The sequence below is a fragment of the Sus scrofa genome, chromosome 3, assembly GCF_054392235.1.
Source record: "Sus scrofa isolate SSC_HxYL_T2T_F1_AM1 chromosome 3, Sscrofa_HxYL_maternal_Yorkshire_Landrace_v2.0, whole genome shotgun sequence".
Lineage (NCBI taxonomy): Eukaryota > Metazoa > Chordata > Mammalia > Artiodactyla > Suidae > Sus > Sus scrofa.
The window spans coordinates 107707171-107723158 of NC_139385.1; the positions used below are offsets into that span (position 1 = coordinate 107707171).

Below are 15988 nucleotides of genomic sequence, written 5' to 3' on the forward strand. Positions count from 1 at the left end.
CTCAAGCCCCTGACACCCTAGCCTAGGCGACCCAGGTCCAGGTACACGGAGGCCTACGCACAGGGGGAAGGTTCTGAGCGAGAGCGCGCCCACAGGGGCGCCAGGCGGAAGCGCGGGGAGCTCAGGCAGGGATGCGCACAGGGCAGCATGTACCGGCTCTGGCACACCCGGAGAGGAGCTGGCGCCCTGACCCAGGGAGGGCCCGACACAGAGGGCCGATGATCGTTGGAGGCCTGCTTACCCAGACTGACCAGGCCCACGCGAGAGCACATGTCGGTGCCTGCACTCCCGCGCGCTCACAGCCGCAACATTCCCAGGCGGTAGGGGCTGCGCACTGCGGCTGGGATGGCTTTTCCCCCAGCAGGGCTTCAGCTGGCCTTGCCCTCGAGCTCTGCCTTGGCGGCCCCTGGGACATTGACTGCCTTGGCCGTGGCTTTGAGGGACCCAGAAAGAGAATGGCAGGCAGCAGATTAAAGGAGAGATCTGGCCGAGAGGGGCCTCTTTTCCCTCGCTACGATGTTTAAAGGGGCAGGGGCCAAATCCAGTGTAACATCCGCAGTGTGTCAGGGTAAAGGGTGGGCTGCGGAAGCCAAAGAGTCCAACTCCCCTCCACGCTGCAGTCAAAGAAGACCCATTGAGACTCCCCATCTCTTAAAGGAAGAGGAAGGTGGGTTGAGGGGGACCAGCCACCTGGTGGTCACATTTCTGGAAGCAAGAGAATCCACACGTGTCCGCACCACATTCATGACCCACAAGACATGTGTCCACCACCCAGAAAATCCTGCACACACAGCACCCTGTAGGTGTACGGAAGCCACTCCTTGCAGACCTGGGTACAAATAAACCTGCCCAAGCCACTTACAAATGCCCACACTATGAAAACACATTCTGGGCACACACTGATGCAAGGCACACACTTTTCTATCAAACATCACAACACACACACACACCTTTATACGCAGACCTTGATTGTGTGGTGGAAGCCAGCTTTCAGAATGGCACACATCCACACCACTCACAACCAGCACTCACACCTCTCCCACAGGGAAGTTCGGCAAGTGCAGAGTGAGGTATTGGTATTTGTACAGACCTGGGTAGAAATGTAGGAAATGAGAGTGGCAGATGAGAGACAGCAAGACAGATAGCAGGCTGGTGACACCCCACAGGTGCCCCCCCCACCCCAAACAACCGACTTGGAAAAGGAGGAGTGGGCGCTGGATGCCCCAAATGCTTTCTTTGTCAGGTATATTGAGAGAAGGAAGTATTTTAATTCCACTGGTTTGTCCCCTGTCCCCAGACAAAAAGACATCTGCTCCCTAGTGTCAGCAGTCAAGGCCCTTCCAAGGGTCACTCCCCAGCTGCACCACGCCTTTCCTTCCACCCACCAGTTCTGGTCAGTCAGTTGTGTTTAGGCTCCATCCAGACCCCCTCACGCTGTCTGAGGCAGCTGCTTCTTGGATTTCCAGGTCCAAGCTATGGGTCAAGTATGTGACGGGCCATTTGAAAATGAGGGTAGGGGACAGGACCCCTCACCCCAGACATCATTCTGTGGGCACCAGACCTGAGGCCCAAGCTGAGCAGAACCCAGGCAGCCCTTTCCCTAAATTCCTACCACCTGGGTCACTGTTGCCGAAAGGTGGCTCCATGGAACATTTCCTCAGGCAGGGATTCTGACACCGCATGCCAGTCCCCAGAACTTGGAAGGTTTCGAGGTGGTCTGGATGCCCTGATTCTAAGTCAGCACGCAGGCAGAAGCCTTGCCCTCCACGGAAGCATGCGCCCTAGGCACACAAGGCCCCACTTGAGCCCAGGGCACCTCCCTGGCCGGACAGCCTTTCTGCCCAGCCTGGCCTACGTCAACCCCACAGTGCTGCCAGGGAAGGGGACAAAAGGAAATCGGAAATCAAAATTAGTTTGGAAATGGGCGCGAAATTCCAGGCACGTTTCTCCTTAATCCTCCTCGCTTTGGAAATTGGACTTTCAAGTGAAGGCAAGTTTTCTGAAATTACCTCTTTGGCGGCTCCTCCTCAGGCACAGGCCAGCCTGGCCCAGAGCGGCAGAGGCGCCACCGTCAGCCACGCCAGCACAGGGAACCCTACCCACCCCCCTCCACATGCTCCGGGGAGGGGAGGCCAAGGGCCGGGGGGAAGCTGGTCAGCGAAAAGCAGTGATCGGGGTTGGTTCGTACACCCCAACTCTGAAATGCCATAGGAGCTCGAGGGACTCCAGTTGATCTCAAAAGCTGGAAAGAAATTTCAAGGAGGCAGATTGAGAGCCTTAAGGCAAGTCTTACAGTCTCACAGAGGCACACACGGTGGTGACTGCGGTCCATCCGGATCCTGGGCCCTAAATGCCTCAAACCACCTCCTCCCTCGCTCTACTCTCCCCACCCAGGCTACAGTTGCCCCCCCACCCCCAACCCCCTAAAAATTAAGACAAAATCTGTCAGCTCTGCTCTAGATTTATGCTTGCCATTTGGCGAACTTGTGTTTCCCCTTTAAAAAAAAAAAAAAAAGGCAATAACAACCAAAAGATGCCAAACACACCCCCAAAAGACTCACCAAGGCTGTGGCAGGCTACCGTTCCTGGGGATCTAGGCCCAGCATCTCACACTGAAGAAACCAGCCAAGGTCCCCTTTCCCTGAGCCCTCTCTGCCTTTCCGCTCAGGATTTGGCTTTGGTTCTTTTCTGAAGATGAGGTTCCCATCTTGCCAACCCCTCTTCTCGGGGGGAAAAAGCTCAGACCCAGCCTTAAAACTCTGCCCCAGCTCGGATGGTGTAGCTGGCGTGGAAGCACAGGCCGGGCCGCTGCACCCCCGCCCCGGCTGCGGGCACAGGGGTGGACAAAAACACCAGTCTCCGGGAGTGATAAGAAAATGGAGAATACTGTATTTGCTTTAGAAAGTTTTTACATATAGATAAACACGCAGTTAAAGATAACAGTAAAAGCGCCCTACAGGGAGTGAGAGATATCTCCAAAAGCAGCTAAGAAATACTTGCAATAGCTTTTGCATAAGAATACTACGATCTCACTCTCCGCTTTCGCTAGCGACGGGGTCCCACTTCCTAACCCAGCCCGCCACGCCACGCCTTGACTGCCAAGTCGACGCCAGGAACACCGAGTGGGAGGGGAACCCCCAAAAGGAAAGAGACAGCGGAGCGGGGAGAGAGGGAGAAGGCGGGAGAGAAAGAAAAAGAGAGAGGAGAAAAAGCATATACAGGCAATTTCTACACATATATTACAAACTGGGAAAATGACCGATCATTAAGATATACATAATTCATATAAAATTTTGAAATAAAAATAAAAATCTGTTACAGTCATAACTATTCTTTTTTCCACATTTATAACCAGTACCCACACAGGCAGTGACAGAGTGGAGAGAAAAAGGTGCTTAACAAGAAAATGATTGTCTGCTGAACAAAAAACAGAAGATTGCATCTTGTTTGACCAATACTTGGACTTAAAAACAGAGAGAGAGGAAGAAAGCGAGAGAGGAAAAAAGAGAGAGAAAGCAACAAAAGGCGAGAAACATTTGCTATTTCCCTCTGAAGGAGTTCTTTTTTTTTTTTTCCCAACAAATTCCGAACGGAGATGGCGGGTTCTTTTTTTTTTTTTTTCTCTTTTTTTGTCTGTTTTGCTTTTGTCATCTTGTCGTGGTGGTGGTCGGGTTTTGTATAGTCGGCTCTTTTAAAATCGTTTTAAACTAGAGAGAGTATTTTCCCAGATACAAATAAATCGTCATGCAGGTGGGGTGCCGGGTCCGTGGGAACCGAAAGGAGAAGCCGTGCTTGTCCTAGAAAGTATACAATTGTCACCTCTTTTATGTTTTCTGCCCGCAGCATCAGCATTTGTGACTGTCTGTTGGCGTTGCGGTCCTTTGGGGTGGCCGTGGTGGTAGATGGTGGTTGGGAGCTGTTGATGGGTTGCGTTTAATTTGTTATTTTTCTCGGGTTTTATATATTTTTGGCTGGAGTGGACATGTGTGCGTACTTGGGTGTGTGTATGATTATGTATCCTGATTTCGGTTTGTTCTGGGGATGGAGGAGGAAGAGGAGGAAGAGGAGGAGGGGGAGGAGGAGGAGGAGGGGAAGGAGGAGGGGGAGGAAGGGAGGAGGGCGGCCTTGGGTATCATACATCACATTCCGAGTCGCTGGAGGTTACCGAGAGGATGGAGGTGCCGGTGTCCGCGCGCTCCGTCAGGCTGGACACGCTGGTGGTGGGGCTGGCCGCCGTGGACGGCGACTCTGCCGAGCCGTGCGTGGGGCATCCGGGCTCGGCCAGCGAGCGCATGCCGCTCGGTCCGATGGCCTGGTGCTGGAGCCTGCGGGAGACAGAGAGCGGCGCCCACCCTGACACAGCTGCCCCAGCACACCCAGCTCTGCCCAGCTGCCTCCCTGAGCCCGCGCCGCCGGGAGCGGGGCCTGCCGCCGCCCGTGCTCCTCTGCCTCCCGAACCCCGCGCCCTTCGCCACCGCCCCGACTCTGCTCTGTGCACTCATTCCCCCTCCTCAGGGCACCCGGCGGCTCCGTGAACGTGGTGGAGCCTCCCCAGCCCGGCCTTGGCTCCGGTCTCCTCCTCCCCGGGGCTTTCTCGGCCCTCCCAAGGCTTCCCAAATCCGGACGGGCCCGGGGGGAAGAGGCAGAATCTGAGGCCGGCCGCCTGCGGAGGCCCGGCGCCCGCTGCGATGGACTCCGAGCCCCGAAGGAGCCGAAGTCGGGCAGAGGCCCAGTATTTCTTCTTCCCTAGCCCCAGGGACTCTTCAGGCCAGCTGCCCCTGGAGCAGACAGGCCTCCTCAAAGCCTCCTGCCTTAGCTCCCCCAAACACAAATCCAGAGCTGCGGGTTGCTCACCCGCTGGCTTCGCTCTCTGGATCCCTGAGCAGAGCGCAGGATCGAGGGAAGAGAAAATGGGGAACCTGGGAGCAGAAAAGTGTGTGTGTGGTGGAGAGAGGAGGGACAGAGAAAGGGGGAGACACAGAAGGCAGGACGGGAGTACAGAGCCACCTCCGTGCCGCCCCTTTCTCTGACCATGCAGCGCCTGCCCCAACCTAGTGTCTCTGAGTTCTCCCCACAAGGAGGCCTTAAGCCAGCCCTGGTCGCTCCCCCCATCAGGCGAAAAGTTGGCTCCACAGGCAAGGTGAGAGGGCCAAAGGCTCAGGCCCGGGCCACCTAAACCAAAACACACTTACTCCCTCCAGGAACTCACATCCAGCCCTCAGTGCAGGCAGCTGTCAGCAGCTGGGGCCCTGCTCCCCACGGTGCACCAGGCCCAGTGCCTTCCCCGGGTGGGGCTGGGCCACAGGCTTTCCCGTGGGGCTTTCACCCAACCTCCTCCCTTCCCCTTCTCCTCCCCACTGCTTTCCTCTTTCTCCTCCTCCTCTCTAGTTATTTTTTCTTTTCTACCCCCAGGCCCAGCTTGGCTGACAGGTCAAGCCCAATGCAACTTTGTGACTTTGTGGCCAACTTGCTAAGAGCAAGGCAGCTTCTGTTCCTGCCCAATTTAGTGGACCAAGAGGATGCTCCTTGGTCGGGACAGGAAGGCAAGCACTCGTGTATATGTACCAACACACACACACACACACACACACACACACACACGGCCTCTGCACTCCCATCCAGTCTCTCCTGCTCCAGGTCAGGCAACTTGTAATGCTTCAGGAAGGAGGCCTGCTGCTCGGTGGCCAATGGCCTTTTCCCTTTGTGGCAAGGACCCAGGTTCAGCTTCCACTCCCAGACATCCGTGGATCCCTCCCAGGGCTTTTGCAATGTGTAGAAATTAGAACCAGGTGGCAAGGAGCACTTTCCTTTCTTCTCGGTCTGTAGGCTCCAGAGGAGCCCCTGAGCTGAGGAGGCAGGCGCGGGTGCAGTGCAAGTCTAAGGCTCCCAGGGGCCCTGCCCCAGCGCTACTGGCATTCAGGACCTCACACACACACTCTCACCGCCCAGACGAAAGCCCCTCTCGGGCAAAGCAAAGGCAATCAATACACCAACCGCCCGCCCCTCTTCCGCGCGCCTCCGCAAGTGGAAACTTTCTCCAACTGACCAGGAGGTCTTGGCTTCTCACGCGCTCCGCAGCCGCTCGCCTCCTATCTGCTCGTTCTCTTTCCCCCTCCCCGACCCCTGAGTCGGTAGCCAGGCCGCGGGCCCCGCCACTGACCTGTTCTTAGCCGCCGCGGCGCGGTCGCGCTGCCTCCGGTTCTTAAACCAGTTGCCTACTTGTGTGGGAGTGAGGCCGGTGGCCTGCGCCAGTTCGCGTTTCTTGCTGGGGTTGGGGTAGGGGTCCTGCAGATACCACTCCCGCAGCAGGCTCCGAGTCCGCTCCTTGAAGCAATGCGTCTTCTGCTCGCCGTCCCAGATGGTGCGCGGCAGCGGGAACTTCTTGCGCACGCGGTACTTGTCCACGGGGCCGAGAGGGCGGCCGCGCAGCTTCTCGGCCTCCTGGTAGTGCGCCTCCAGCCACATGGCCTGCAGCTTGCCGTGGGACTCCTTGGTGAACTTGTGGTTCTCCAGGATGTGGTAGAGGTCGCGGAAGTTGCCCGTGTGGAAGGCGACCACAGCGCGCGCGCGCAGGATCGACTCGTGCTTGTTGATGGCCTCGCACGCCCCGGGGGCCACGGGCAGCGACCAGAGGAAGCGGCCCAGCCGCTCGATGTCGCCCGTCTCCTCCAGCGTCTCGCAGACGCTGGCCACCTGCTCCGGCGAGAAGTTGAGGGTGGGCAGCTGGAACATGGACAACTCTTCCGGGGGGGCCCTGGAGCCGCCGCCGCTGCCGCCGCCGCCTGCTCCGCCAGCACCGCCGCCTCCCGCACAGTTCCCGCCGCCGCCGCCGCCGCCTCCCGCGCCGCCGCCGCCTCCCGCACCGTTCCCGCCGCCGCTACTCGCCAGAAGTAGGGAGCGGTGGTGAGAATCGGCGAAGTTTGGCAACAAGAAGTGGGAGGAATAGAGGTCTAGGGGGGAGCGGAATACCATGGACTGACCTGAGAGGAGAGGAGAAAATTCAGGGAGAGGAAGAGAGAGGGGAGGAAGAGGAGGAGAGGGGCGATGAGGACCAGGAGGAGGGAGAGGAGAGGGGGGAGGAGGAGAAGGAAAGGAGGGGGAAGCAGGAGGAGGAGGGGGAGGAGGAAGGGCGTAAGGGACACCCACACCCCACACACATCCACACACACACACACCCGCGCAGCCACATAGAGAGGGAGGAAGGAGAGCGGCCCGGTGCGCGCGCGCAGAGAGAGAACCCGAGACAGAGAGAGGGAGAGGGTGAGAGAGAGAGCGAGAGCCAACCACCGCCGAGTCAAGATTCAGCGATTCCACAGCAATCGCCCTAATGACAACAGCCTCATAATATCTCCCCTAAATCCACAGTGAGTGCAGCATTGAAACATTTTGTTTCGCTTTTCTATTGGTCTGCGGCGTGTCGTTGTGGCGTTGCCACGGCAACCGCTGCCAATCACTGTCAGCCCTGCCAATCAATACCGAGAACGTAAGGACGGTTTTACCACTTAGCTAGAGTGGGGGGGAGGGGGAGAGGAGGGAAAGAAGGAGCAGGGGGAGAAAGAATTTTTTTTTTAAAATCTTTGCAACTCTTAATCTCACCACTTCCCCCTCTTCTCTTCCTCTCTCTCTCCCCCTCTCTCGCTTCTTTTCACACTGTCTCTGAGCTCCTTCTTTTTCCCTCTTCCCCAAAGAAGTTGATCTAGAAAAGGCCATGGGCACAGAGTTGTTGAATGGGATGAGCAATTAAAGGGGGGATTTTGTTGGGAGGGAGAGGCTCCCCCACGCTGCACGAAGGCCGAGGGGCCGGCCCCCAAGGAGAGGAGAGGGCCAGGGAGCCGGCCCAGTTTGCACATGGTGTGCATGTCGGGCCGCCTGTTTCTGCCTATGTGAGCACTAATAGCGGCGAGGAAGAAAGGAGAGATGAGATCATGGGGCCCACCGCGCTCAGACCCTGGCCGGGAGGGTAGCTGCGCCCCAGGATCTCAGATTTTGGGGGGCATCTGCCACCTGGGAGCGGGAGCCCAGGACCCAGGGTACTGGAAGCCTCTCTGACCTCCCTGGTCTGCAACCCTCGACCACATTTACCCCAATTTCCTCTGCATTGCATCAGGCTTCTCTTTAACTCTGCTCCCAGTCAAGGAGCCTTGATTTCCCCTATTGCCTTATATTTTTAAATAGCAGTAGAAATAACAGTACGCTTTCCATCTTAAAAGGCAACCTGCCTCTTTGTTTTCCCTCCAGATATCAGCTGCCTCTCTTGGAGCTGTAGAGGAGGTTGGGTTGAGAAGCCTGGAAGCCCTCCCCTTCCTCACCCCCATGCCAGCTCTCCCCAAACTTTCCAAGGAGCCCTGGGTCTACCTACCAGCCCCAGAAGGTCACTCAAACTTTGGAGGCTGCCCCCAAAGAAACAAATAGGCCTTAAAATTGCTCATTTGCGCATATCGTAAAGGGGAAAAATAATAAAACTGTCTAATTTTTCTAAGGAAAGTAACAAAACAAACCCTAAAACTAAACAAACCGTAAAAGGCCCAGAGCATCGAGAAAGCCCTCCCTCCCTCCCTCTGGCCACTGCAGCCCCCAGGCGAGGCATGAGTATTTATTCTAAGGTATGTTGCTTTTAAGAAGATGTAATCGGCATCTTTAGCCAGACCCTCCTTTGTGAGGCTTCTGTAACTATGGAAGTGTGATTTACACAGATTTGTCAGGGTCAGAGACAGTCTTTTCCCCGAGCACTGTGTATATTTAGACAGGACTTGGTTTGGTGTTAAAAAGTGTATATTTTGAATGAGTTCACACACAGTAGCCAACAATGCCCACATTGTCGGCCCGTGTACAACGTGTATTGAAAAGCATCGTCCAGACTTCAACTAATCTGCCCTCAATAAAGCTGAAATAATTATCCTAAGCTGCCTTTCCAGAAGAAAAATCATTGAGGAATTCAAAACTTTTTTTTTTTTTTTAAGATCTTTTCTACATTCCGATGCAGATCTGGGTGTGAGGCACCAAGTCTACACCACTTTGGAGATCTCAAAGAGGGAAGCCAGAGAGATTGTGAGAGAATTTAAATGGGAAACCTAACACGACCGAGGCTGTAAATGCCCCAGTCCCTAAACCCCGAGTTCTGCCTCTCCTTAGGCCCTGACTCCCCCAGCGCCAGGCCTCCAGGCCGAGAAATGCAAACTGCTTTGGAGGCTCCACAGCCACAGGGAGGCTGGGGCAGGGTGAGGGGACTCCCCCCCCCAGCCTCCCCCACCCCCCCACCAGTCCACTCAGCCCCGCGGCCAGGGTCGCTGGTCCTGAACCTGCTGACTGAGGGCAGGAAAATATTCGCCCAAAGGGAAGACCAGCCAAGCACCACTTCATGGGGCTTCTTGTATCTCTCCCTTCCGTGTATCTTCCTTCCAGGCCTGGATACTTTTCTGCTCAGCTGCGGAGCTCTGGGCGGTCGTTCACTGCGGGCCCAGAAAGAGCCCTAAGGTTGGGACACAAAAACAGACACTTCATCTTTTCTTCCCGATCCCTTTCTCTCGTAGGGGAAGGATTATAGGCTGAGGGTGGGAGGGGGAAGGGGCAGGAGGAGGAAGCGGGGGAGGAAGGAATGAAAAAGGGGAGGGGAGTGGGTATTGTGCCGCGTGTGGGGGGAGAATTCCTAAGGGTGGGTTTCCGAATACTGCGTTCAACTTTTTTGAAAACAGCTCGTGACCCCGAAACTGCATCCCCTGGAGCCGAGGACCCAAGGCGCCGAGCGGGCGGGTGAACCCAGCCAGTCCCCTCCCAGTCCCCGCAACCCCCCGCCTTTGGGTTGGGGCGACCCGGCCTCTCCCTGCCGCCGCCGGGCCAGCGGCGGCAGGAGGCTGGGCAGGTGCCGCGGGCTCTGCCGAAAGCGCTGAAATCGAAAACCGTCGCCGCTCTAGGAGAACTGAGGCAAGTGAGGCTGAGGCTCAGCACGTCGACACCGCTGCCCCCAGCCTCGGCCCAGGAGCCTGCCGACCCGCCTGCACCCCTCCAGCTCCCGGGGTGGCCCCGGCTTGGGGGTGCAAAGCTGGGCGGAGGGCGGAGGCCAGGCGCGCAGCTTTGTGCGCCCGGCCAGGGCCGGGCGAGGCGGGGCGGGCGCGCAGCCCGGGGCTGTCAGAGCCTCCCCGCAGAGCCGAGCTCCGCGCCGCCCACCGAGCCCACCTCGCGGGCCGGCAGCTGCCAGAGCCTCTCCGCTCCAGCCCGAAGCACCACGCCCGCCGCCCAGAGCCCGTAAGTTGAGAGTCCAGGATTCTGGGGGAGGGAGGCGGGGCGGCCGGTCCGCGGCGCGGATGGCTGGACTGGTTCCCGGCAGAGCTGGGAGCGCAGGCTCCGCAGGGTGCGGGCTAGGGGTGCTGACGGGGTTGGGGGGGTGGTGTGTGCAGCATCAGAGCGTCCCCTCCCAAGTTCCCAGGCGCTTGTCCTTGGGGAGGGGAGTTAGGAGCAGAAGGACCTCGGGTTCTGGGGCCCAGGCCGCCTGCCCGAGTGCTCTGGGGACCTGAAGCACTGGGCAGCAGAAGGCCAGGAGGTGAGCACCCTGGAAGGGGAGGCGTGCTGGGGGGCTCCTGCGCCCTGGGTTTTTCAGAGAGGGGAGATGGGGATGGATAGGTGAGCCAGCCAGGCCTCTAGGTCTCCTCTGCCCTCTGGCTGCTCTGACTCCAGGATCTGAGATTTGGCGCCGGAACAGGCCGAGGTCACAAAATTGTCACCATCGTTCCGGCTTTAATCCTGGTCCAGGCGATGGGAAAGACAGCAGTCCAGTTGATGGGGGTGGGGGGAGAAAGGGCATTTGGACTGGAGGATGTCCTTCTATTACCAGGACCTGCTGGGCATTTATTTACAAATGTTAGCCCCAGCCCAGGCGGTCTCAACTCCATCAGAAACGGTGCCTAAAAGAATCCCACTCTCTCCTAGTTAGTTAGGGTTACCGGGAAAGCCAAGGAGTCTGGAAGCCTCCGAGAGAGGAAGACCCCAGCGCTGGGGCAGATACACCCACTGGGCCTGGCTCAGCCCCATAAGGCCGATTCGTCCTGGGGGGCAACGCCCTTCCGGCCCCCAAGACTTCGGGAGGGTAGGGCCGGCTCGGCGGCCCGCGGTCTGGGCCTCCCCGCAAGCTGCAAACTGAGGCGCTTGGCGCCGGAGGCCGAGGAGGGCGCCGGGGAGCGCAGCAAGCAGGCGGGGAGGCCGAGAAGCCCTTCAAGGACCCCGATTACTTTCCTTTGAATGAAAAACAACAACAACAACAACAACTGCTCCCTTCCCGCGCCCCCGCATCCCCCCACCCCTTAGCCTCCGGGGACCCGCGCTTGGCGCAATTGTCGCCCGGGACAGTAAACAGAGCTCAGTTGCCTCAACTTTCTCCGCACATAAAAGTTCCCGGCGTGCGGGGAAATTTGAATATTTGATCAGCCCCTTTGAGTGACCCTCATTAGCCTGGCGCCCTGCTAAGGCCCCAGCATTGCAAGAAAGCTGCTGGGCCCGGCATTTGTATGCCTTGTTAGCGCCGCTTAATGAAGCCTCCCCGACCGCTCAAAAGCGGCCTCCGGGCCGGCGGCGCGCACCTCTCGGCACCCGGCTCTGCCTAATGAGCCCCACCGCCTGCCGAAGGCCCCTCCGCCCCCCACATCCTCAAACAAGAGAAATTTGGCTCCGTCTTGGACCACCGCACCTCCCACTGCCAGGCCCAAGAGACTGGGCACAAACTGAGCCTGGCTGGCTGTGGTGACCCAGCCCCAAGAGGAAGAGGTGGGAGACTTGGGGGATGTGAGCCCTATGGGCTAGAGGGTGGTTTTGTGGCCTCAGGGTGTAGCCCAGGGAGTGACACTGCCAACCTTTCCCAAGAGGGCCAAGTTCAAATCAATTAGTCACCCCAGGTCCTTAAAGAACTGCATCTGGACTAATGTTGGGGTGGCAGAGGGCAGATGCCCTGGGGAGGGTCAGCTTTCCATCTTCCTCTGTCTTCAAGTTCCTTTGGACTCCACTGCCCAGGAGCTAGCTGCCCACTTCTTTGCAGATCCCTTTATGACAGCCAGACCTGGAGTGTTAGGGCTTGGGTTTGAGAAGTCATCAACACACTCCTCAAACTATCATTGTTCCCACCCACCATCCACAGACCTCAGGCACAAATGTGACTGTGGTCTGTGACACTGGAAAAAGCCAGGTACCACAGCCCACCCTGTTCCTGCCCCCGCCCCACCCCTAGCCATTCTGGCTCTGGTCTCTCTTTAATCACACTTCCAGTCTTTAAGAGGCCTGAAGAAAGCCCTCTAGGCAAGAGGCTACCCTGTACAGGAACCAGCTGGCTCCTAGGGTAAGATTGAGACTAAACTAGGCTTGAGGAGAGCAAGGGAGCACTCTGGAAGGAAGGGAAACCAAAGCAACATCTCCTTCCCCTTTACTTGGTGAGGCAGGTAACTTTGGTGACCAGGAAATAGCAGGAACCCAGTCGGTCCTCTGAAAGAGTGGCCTTTGTCATCTCTCTGCCCCCTCTCTCCTTTGCTGCCCTTTTCCCTGGATAGTTGTCATTCAAGATCCTTCTTTGCTCACCCAGCTTTTGGGGTTTTAAGGGTTATTTTGAGGGGGATTAATGCAGAGCTTGGGAAGCAGGCTGCTCTCAGATTCATACTTGGGGCCTTCTGGGGGTGCCCCCTTATACCTGCCCACAGTCCCTCAGACACACCTGGGCTGGTCAGGTTGGTAACCTCTGGACCCCATTCCAGGGCCACCTCTAGGAATGAGTGGCACCTAGCCAGCCCACATCCCCTGCCAAAAGGCCAGGTAGGCCCTGGGAGAGCAGAGCCTTTTGAGTCCATCTGGTTTGTTCCTCTTCTCTTTCTCCCCCCAGCTCAAGTGGCATGCCCCGCCCTATTTCCATCCCAGGAACTCCTAATTCCAGACCAAACTGACAATTTTTAGGACTCATCTCTGCCCTGGGCAAGGCAGTGCCCAGGCCTTGATCCATGCAAAGGGCAAAGGTAGGAGATGGAAATCGAGGAGTGGACGCTGTTGGGGAGAAAAGGGGACCTGAGGCGGAGGATTTGACTCAGCTCTGTGGCCCCAAGGCCAGGCCCACCAACTGCTCAGGGGAGGAGGCGAGAGGAGGGGGCTAGGAGTCTGCGGGCATCGGTCGGGGCAGGAGGGACCTAAGGCGTCGGCGTGGGGGGCTAGATCCTGAGGAGAGGGGCGGGGAGGCGGGGGTCGGGGGAGCGCGCAGGGCGGAGGTGGGGGGGGGTGTGCGCTCTTTAAGAGCCACACGGCTGGCAGGAGAAGCGCGCGGCCCGGTGCTGGTAGAGCATTGACCCCGAAGGGGATTTAGCGGGAAGGGAGCGGCCGGGCTCTGGGGGCTTTGTCCCGGGGCGACCAGAGAGGCCGAGACACAAGAATAAGGAGCGAGTGCGTCTTGAAAGGCCGCTCGGAGGCGGCAGCGCTGCTGCTCTTGACTTCTGAGCAGGGCTTAAGCCGAACTGCCTGTGCTGGGCCCTGAGCGCCGAGTCCCGGGGCTCCGACCCCCCCCCCCGCACCCCCGTCCCGGTCTCGGAGCCGAGGAGGCATGGGATGAGGGGGACACTGGGGTGGCAGGGGACCTAGCAAAGCTGCTTTTGGCTCTACAGCCGCCCGACTCTAACGCAGAGCTGTGAGCCTGAAGGGCCGCGCTGGACATGGCCAGAGAAAGACTTTTCTTTTTCCAACTTCGGCGTTTGGTTTTGTGTGTCCACCACGCGCAGCTCCGGAGCTGGCAGACCCCAAATGGATTCTCAACAGGTGGCCAAGTAAGTCCATTTAAGAATTCTGGCTATATCCTCAGCCCTACCTGGCCCCCTTCCCTTTCCCCTCCTCTTACCCCCGGCCGCCCCGAATTCCCCCAGCTCCTCCTTCGGGCGAGGGCGGGAGGAAGAAGTGGGGGAGGGGGTGATGAGCGCTCTCTCCCTGGGGGTCCTCGGGGGCTCCCAGCTGCAGCCCAGGAAGGCTCCACCCAGTACCCTCGGGCCCACCATCCTTAGGTCCGTTGTGGGCCCCGGTGCTCCAAGGTGTGTGTGTTGGTGGGGGAAGGCTTCACGGCACCTCAAGAGCATAATGGCCAGGAAGGGGATCGGGGGACCCCGCGGCCGCGCGGCCTTTGTGTGGGGGTTTGCGGCAGAAACCCAACCATGTACCCTCTTTTATGAGACCGAGATCCGGCCCTGGGGAGCCCGCGCCGGCTGCACAATGGCCGGCAGAAGAGCGTCTCAGCGGCTGGGAATGGGGAGGGGATGGGGATGCGGATGGGGAGAGGGTGGGGGAGGTGGAGAGGGCGGGGGGCGGGGGGGGGGAAACAGAGAAAAGCAAAGGCAAGAAATCCGGGGCGACCGAGTGAAAAGTCGGAAAATGTCTTCTTCAGAGCGCGCGGGAAAGAGGCGAGCGCGCACACGGGTGCACATCCTCTCCCTCTCACACTCACACTCTTATACAGCACTCACACCCACTCCACACAGGTAGCCCACGCCCGCGGCCTTGGCAGTGCAGTGTCCCCAGTCCTGGCGCCCAAGCCCAGCCCCGAGGGAGTCGCCCTCCTACTCCCCCTCCCCTGCTGCTAAGAGCCCTTCCTCCCGGCCACGGTGGCCCCTAGACTAACTGGGGGAGCTGGGAGGGCCCCCAGGGCTGGGGCGCAGGGAGGATCTTACCTGCGGAAAGGTAAGGGAAGCCGGGAGCAGGAAGCAGCGGCGGATAAATATTCATTAGGAAGTGTAAGTGTCTCCTTTTAAACCGCGCAGCGCGCACTCTGGCTCCTATCTCTCCCTCCCTCTGTCCTCTTGTGAGGCTCTCTCCCCCTCTCGCTCAGTCTCCCCCCACCCCCCACCCTTTCCTGCGAAATGCCGGGTGGATCCCTGTCTAGCTAACCTGTAGGGAAGCCTGAGCCGCAGGCAGCGCCTCCACAGCTGTTTGCCTTCACTCCTGGGGCGCGCGTTCCCCATCCTTCCTCCCTCCTCTCGCCCAGCCCCTTACCCCCTCCTAAATTACTACATCATTAGCTTTATTTTCCGGTGGGGGGGGGGTAGCGGCGCAGTCCGACGCACCTCCCCAAAGCAGGGCAAAAGCCGGCGCTATCTGAAGCTGACCCTACTCCATCTCCACCCCACCCAGTCTAGTTTCTTTTTTCCCCTTGTTTCATTCTCGCCTCCATCCTGTACCAGCTCAACTCCATCATCCCTCCCTCCCCCACCACCGCCAATCCAGATCCCTGACTGGGTCGGCAGTGAGACGCCAGGTCTGTAGGTCCAGCGCGCCGAGGCTGGGACTCCACTCCTCACTGGCTGTAGCGATAGCTCCTTGAGTTCCCCTTACCCACGTAGGCTTTCTAGGTTGATCCTGAGTGGGCATCTGGGCAGCTTGGACCTTATGGTCAGAATACTGGGGCTTAGATCAAGGGCCTCACCTCTCCAGGCCTCAGGGCCCCTGGGGCCTTGGCCTTTTGGCTGGGCCTGGGAAGCTGCATGAAGGGTGGGGGAGAGGCGGCTTCACTTTGTGGGAATGTTCAGGAGAGACAGACCGACGTACTGACCACGTCCTTTTAGGAACAAACTGACCTGAAGTTAGCCACGAGTACGCATCTTTCTCTCTCACACTCACGAGAAAACACGTCTACAGGATTCCAGGAACGCAGTGGTCCCCGCAGGATCCCTGCGAGAGCAGCTTCGAGTCGCAGGGGTGCTACCCGCATCCCCATCCTCGCACGCCGGAAGCCAGCGCTCCCGCCGGCTTCAGAGCCTGGAAGACGCGCGGGCCCGCAAGGAGGCTCCGGGCGGAGGGAAAAGTCTCAAGGCTTTCGCAGCACGACCCCGAGCTACCCTCCGTGGTACCCTTCTTCCTGCTCCAGGCCCCTAGGCCTCTCCAAGGGCTCTAAGGGATGGCGTGGCCCCAGGGTGCCTGGGCTTGGCCGGGGAGCACCCTCCTGAGGCCGCAGAACCCAGCACGCCGAGGCGGGGGAGGGAGGAGGGGCCGA

General features: G+C 58.7%; 2 protein-coding genes and 1 long non-coding RNA gene across 3 annotated transcripts in view; 2 read left to right on the plus strand and 1 right to left on the minus strand.

Annotated features, from left to right (window-relative positions):
• The window catches only part of LOC146404833 (uncharacterized), a 1439763-nt gene that overhangs the window by 755383 nt on the left and 668392 nt on the right, over window positions 1–15988 (plus strand). The window lies entirely within an intron of this gene.
• SIX3 (SIX homeobox 3) lies at window positions 3559–14824 on the minus strand. The gene is made up of 4 exons (XM_085019391.1): window positions 14670–14824; window positions 6161–6980; window positions 4166–4325; window positions 3559–3797 (listed from the first exon to the last, which is right to left on the minus strand). The coding sequence occupies exons 1-4, from the start codon at window positions 14722–14724 to the stop codon at window positions 3708–3710; spliced, it is 1125 nt and encodes a 374-aa protein (XP_084875517.1). The 5' UTR covers window positions 14725–14824; the 3' UTR covers window positions 3559–3707.
• LOC110260022 (uncharacterized) lies at window positions 8807–14733 on the plus strand. The gene is made up of 4 exons (XM_085016193.1): window positions 8807–8836; window positions 9761–10242; window positions 13639–13778; window positions 14481–14733. The coding sequence occupies exons 1-4, from the start codon at window positions 8807–8809 to the stop codon at window positions 14612–14614; spliced, it is 786 nt and encodes a 261-aa protein (XP_084872319.1). The 3' UTR covers window positions 14615–14733.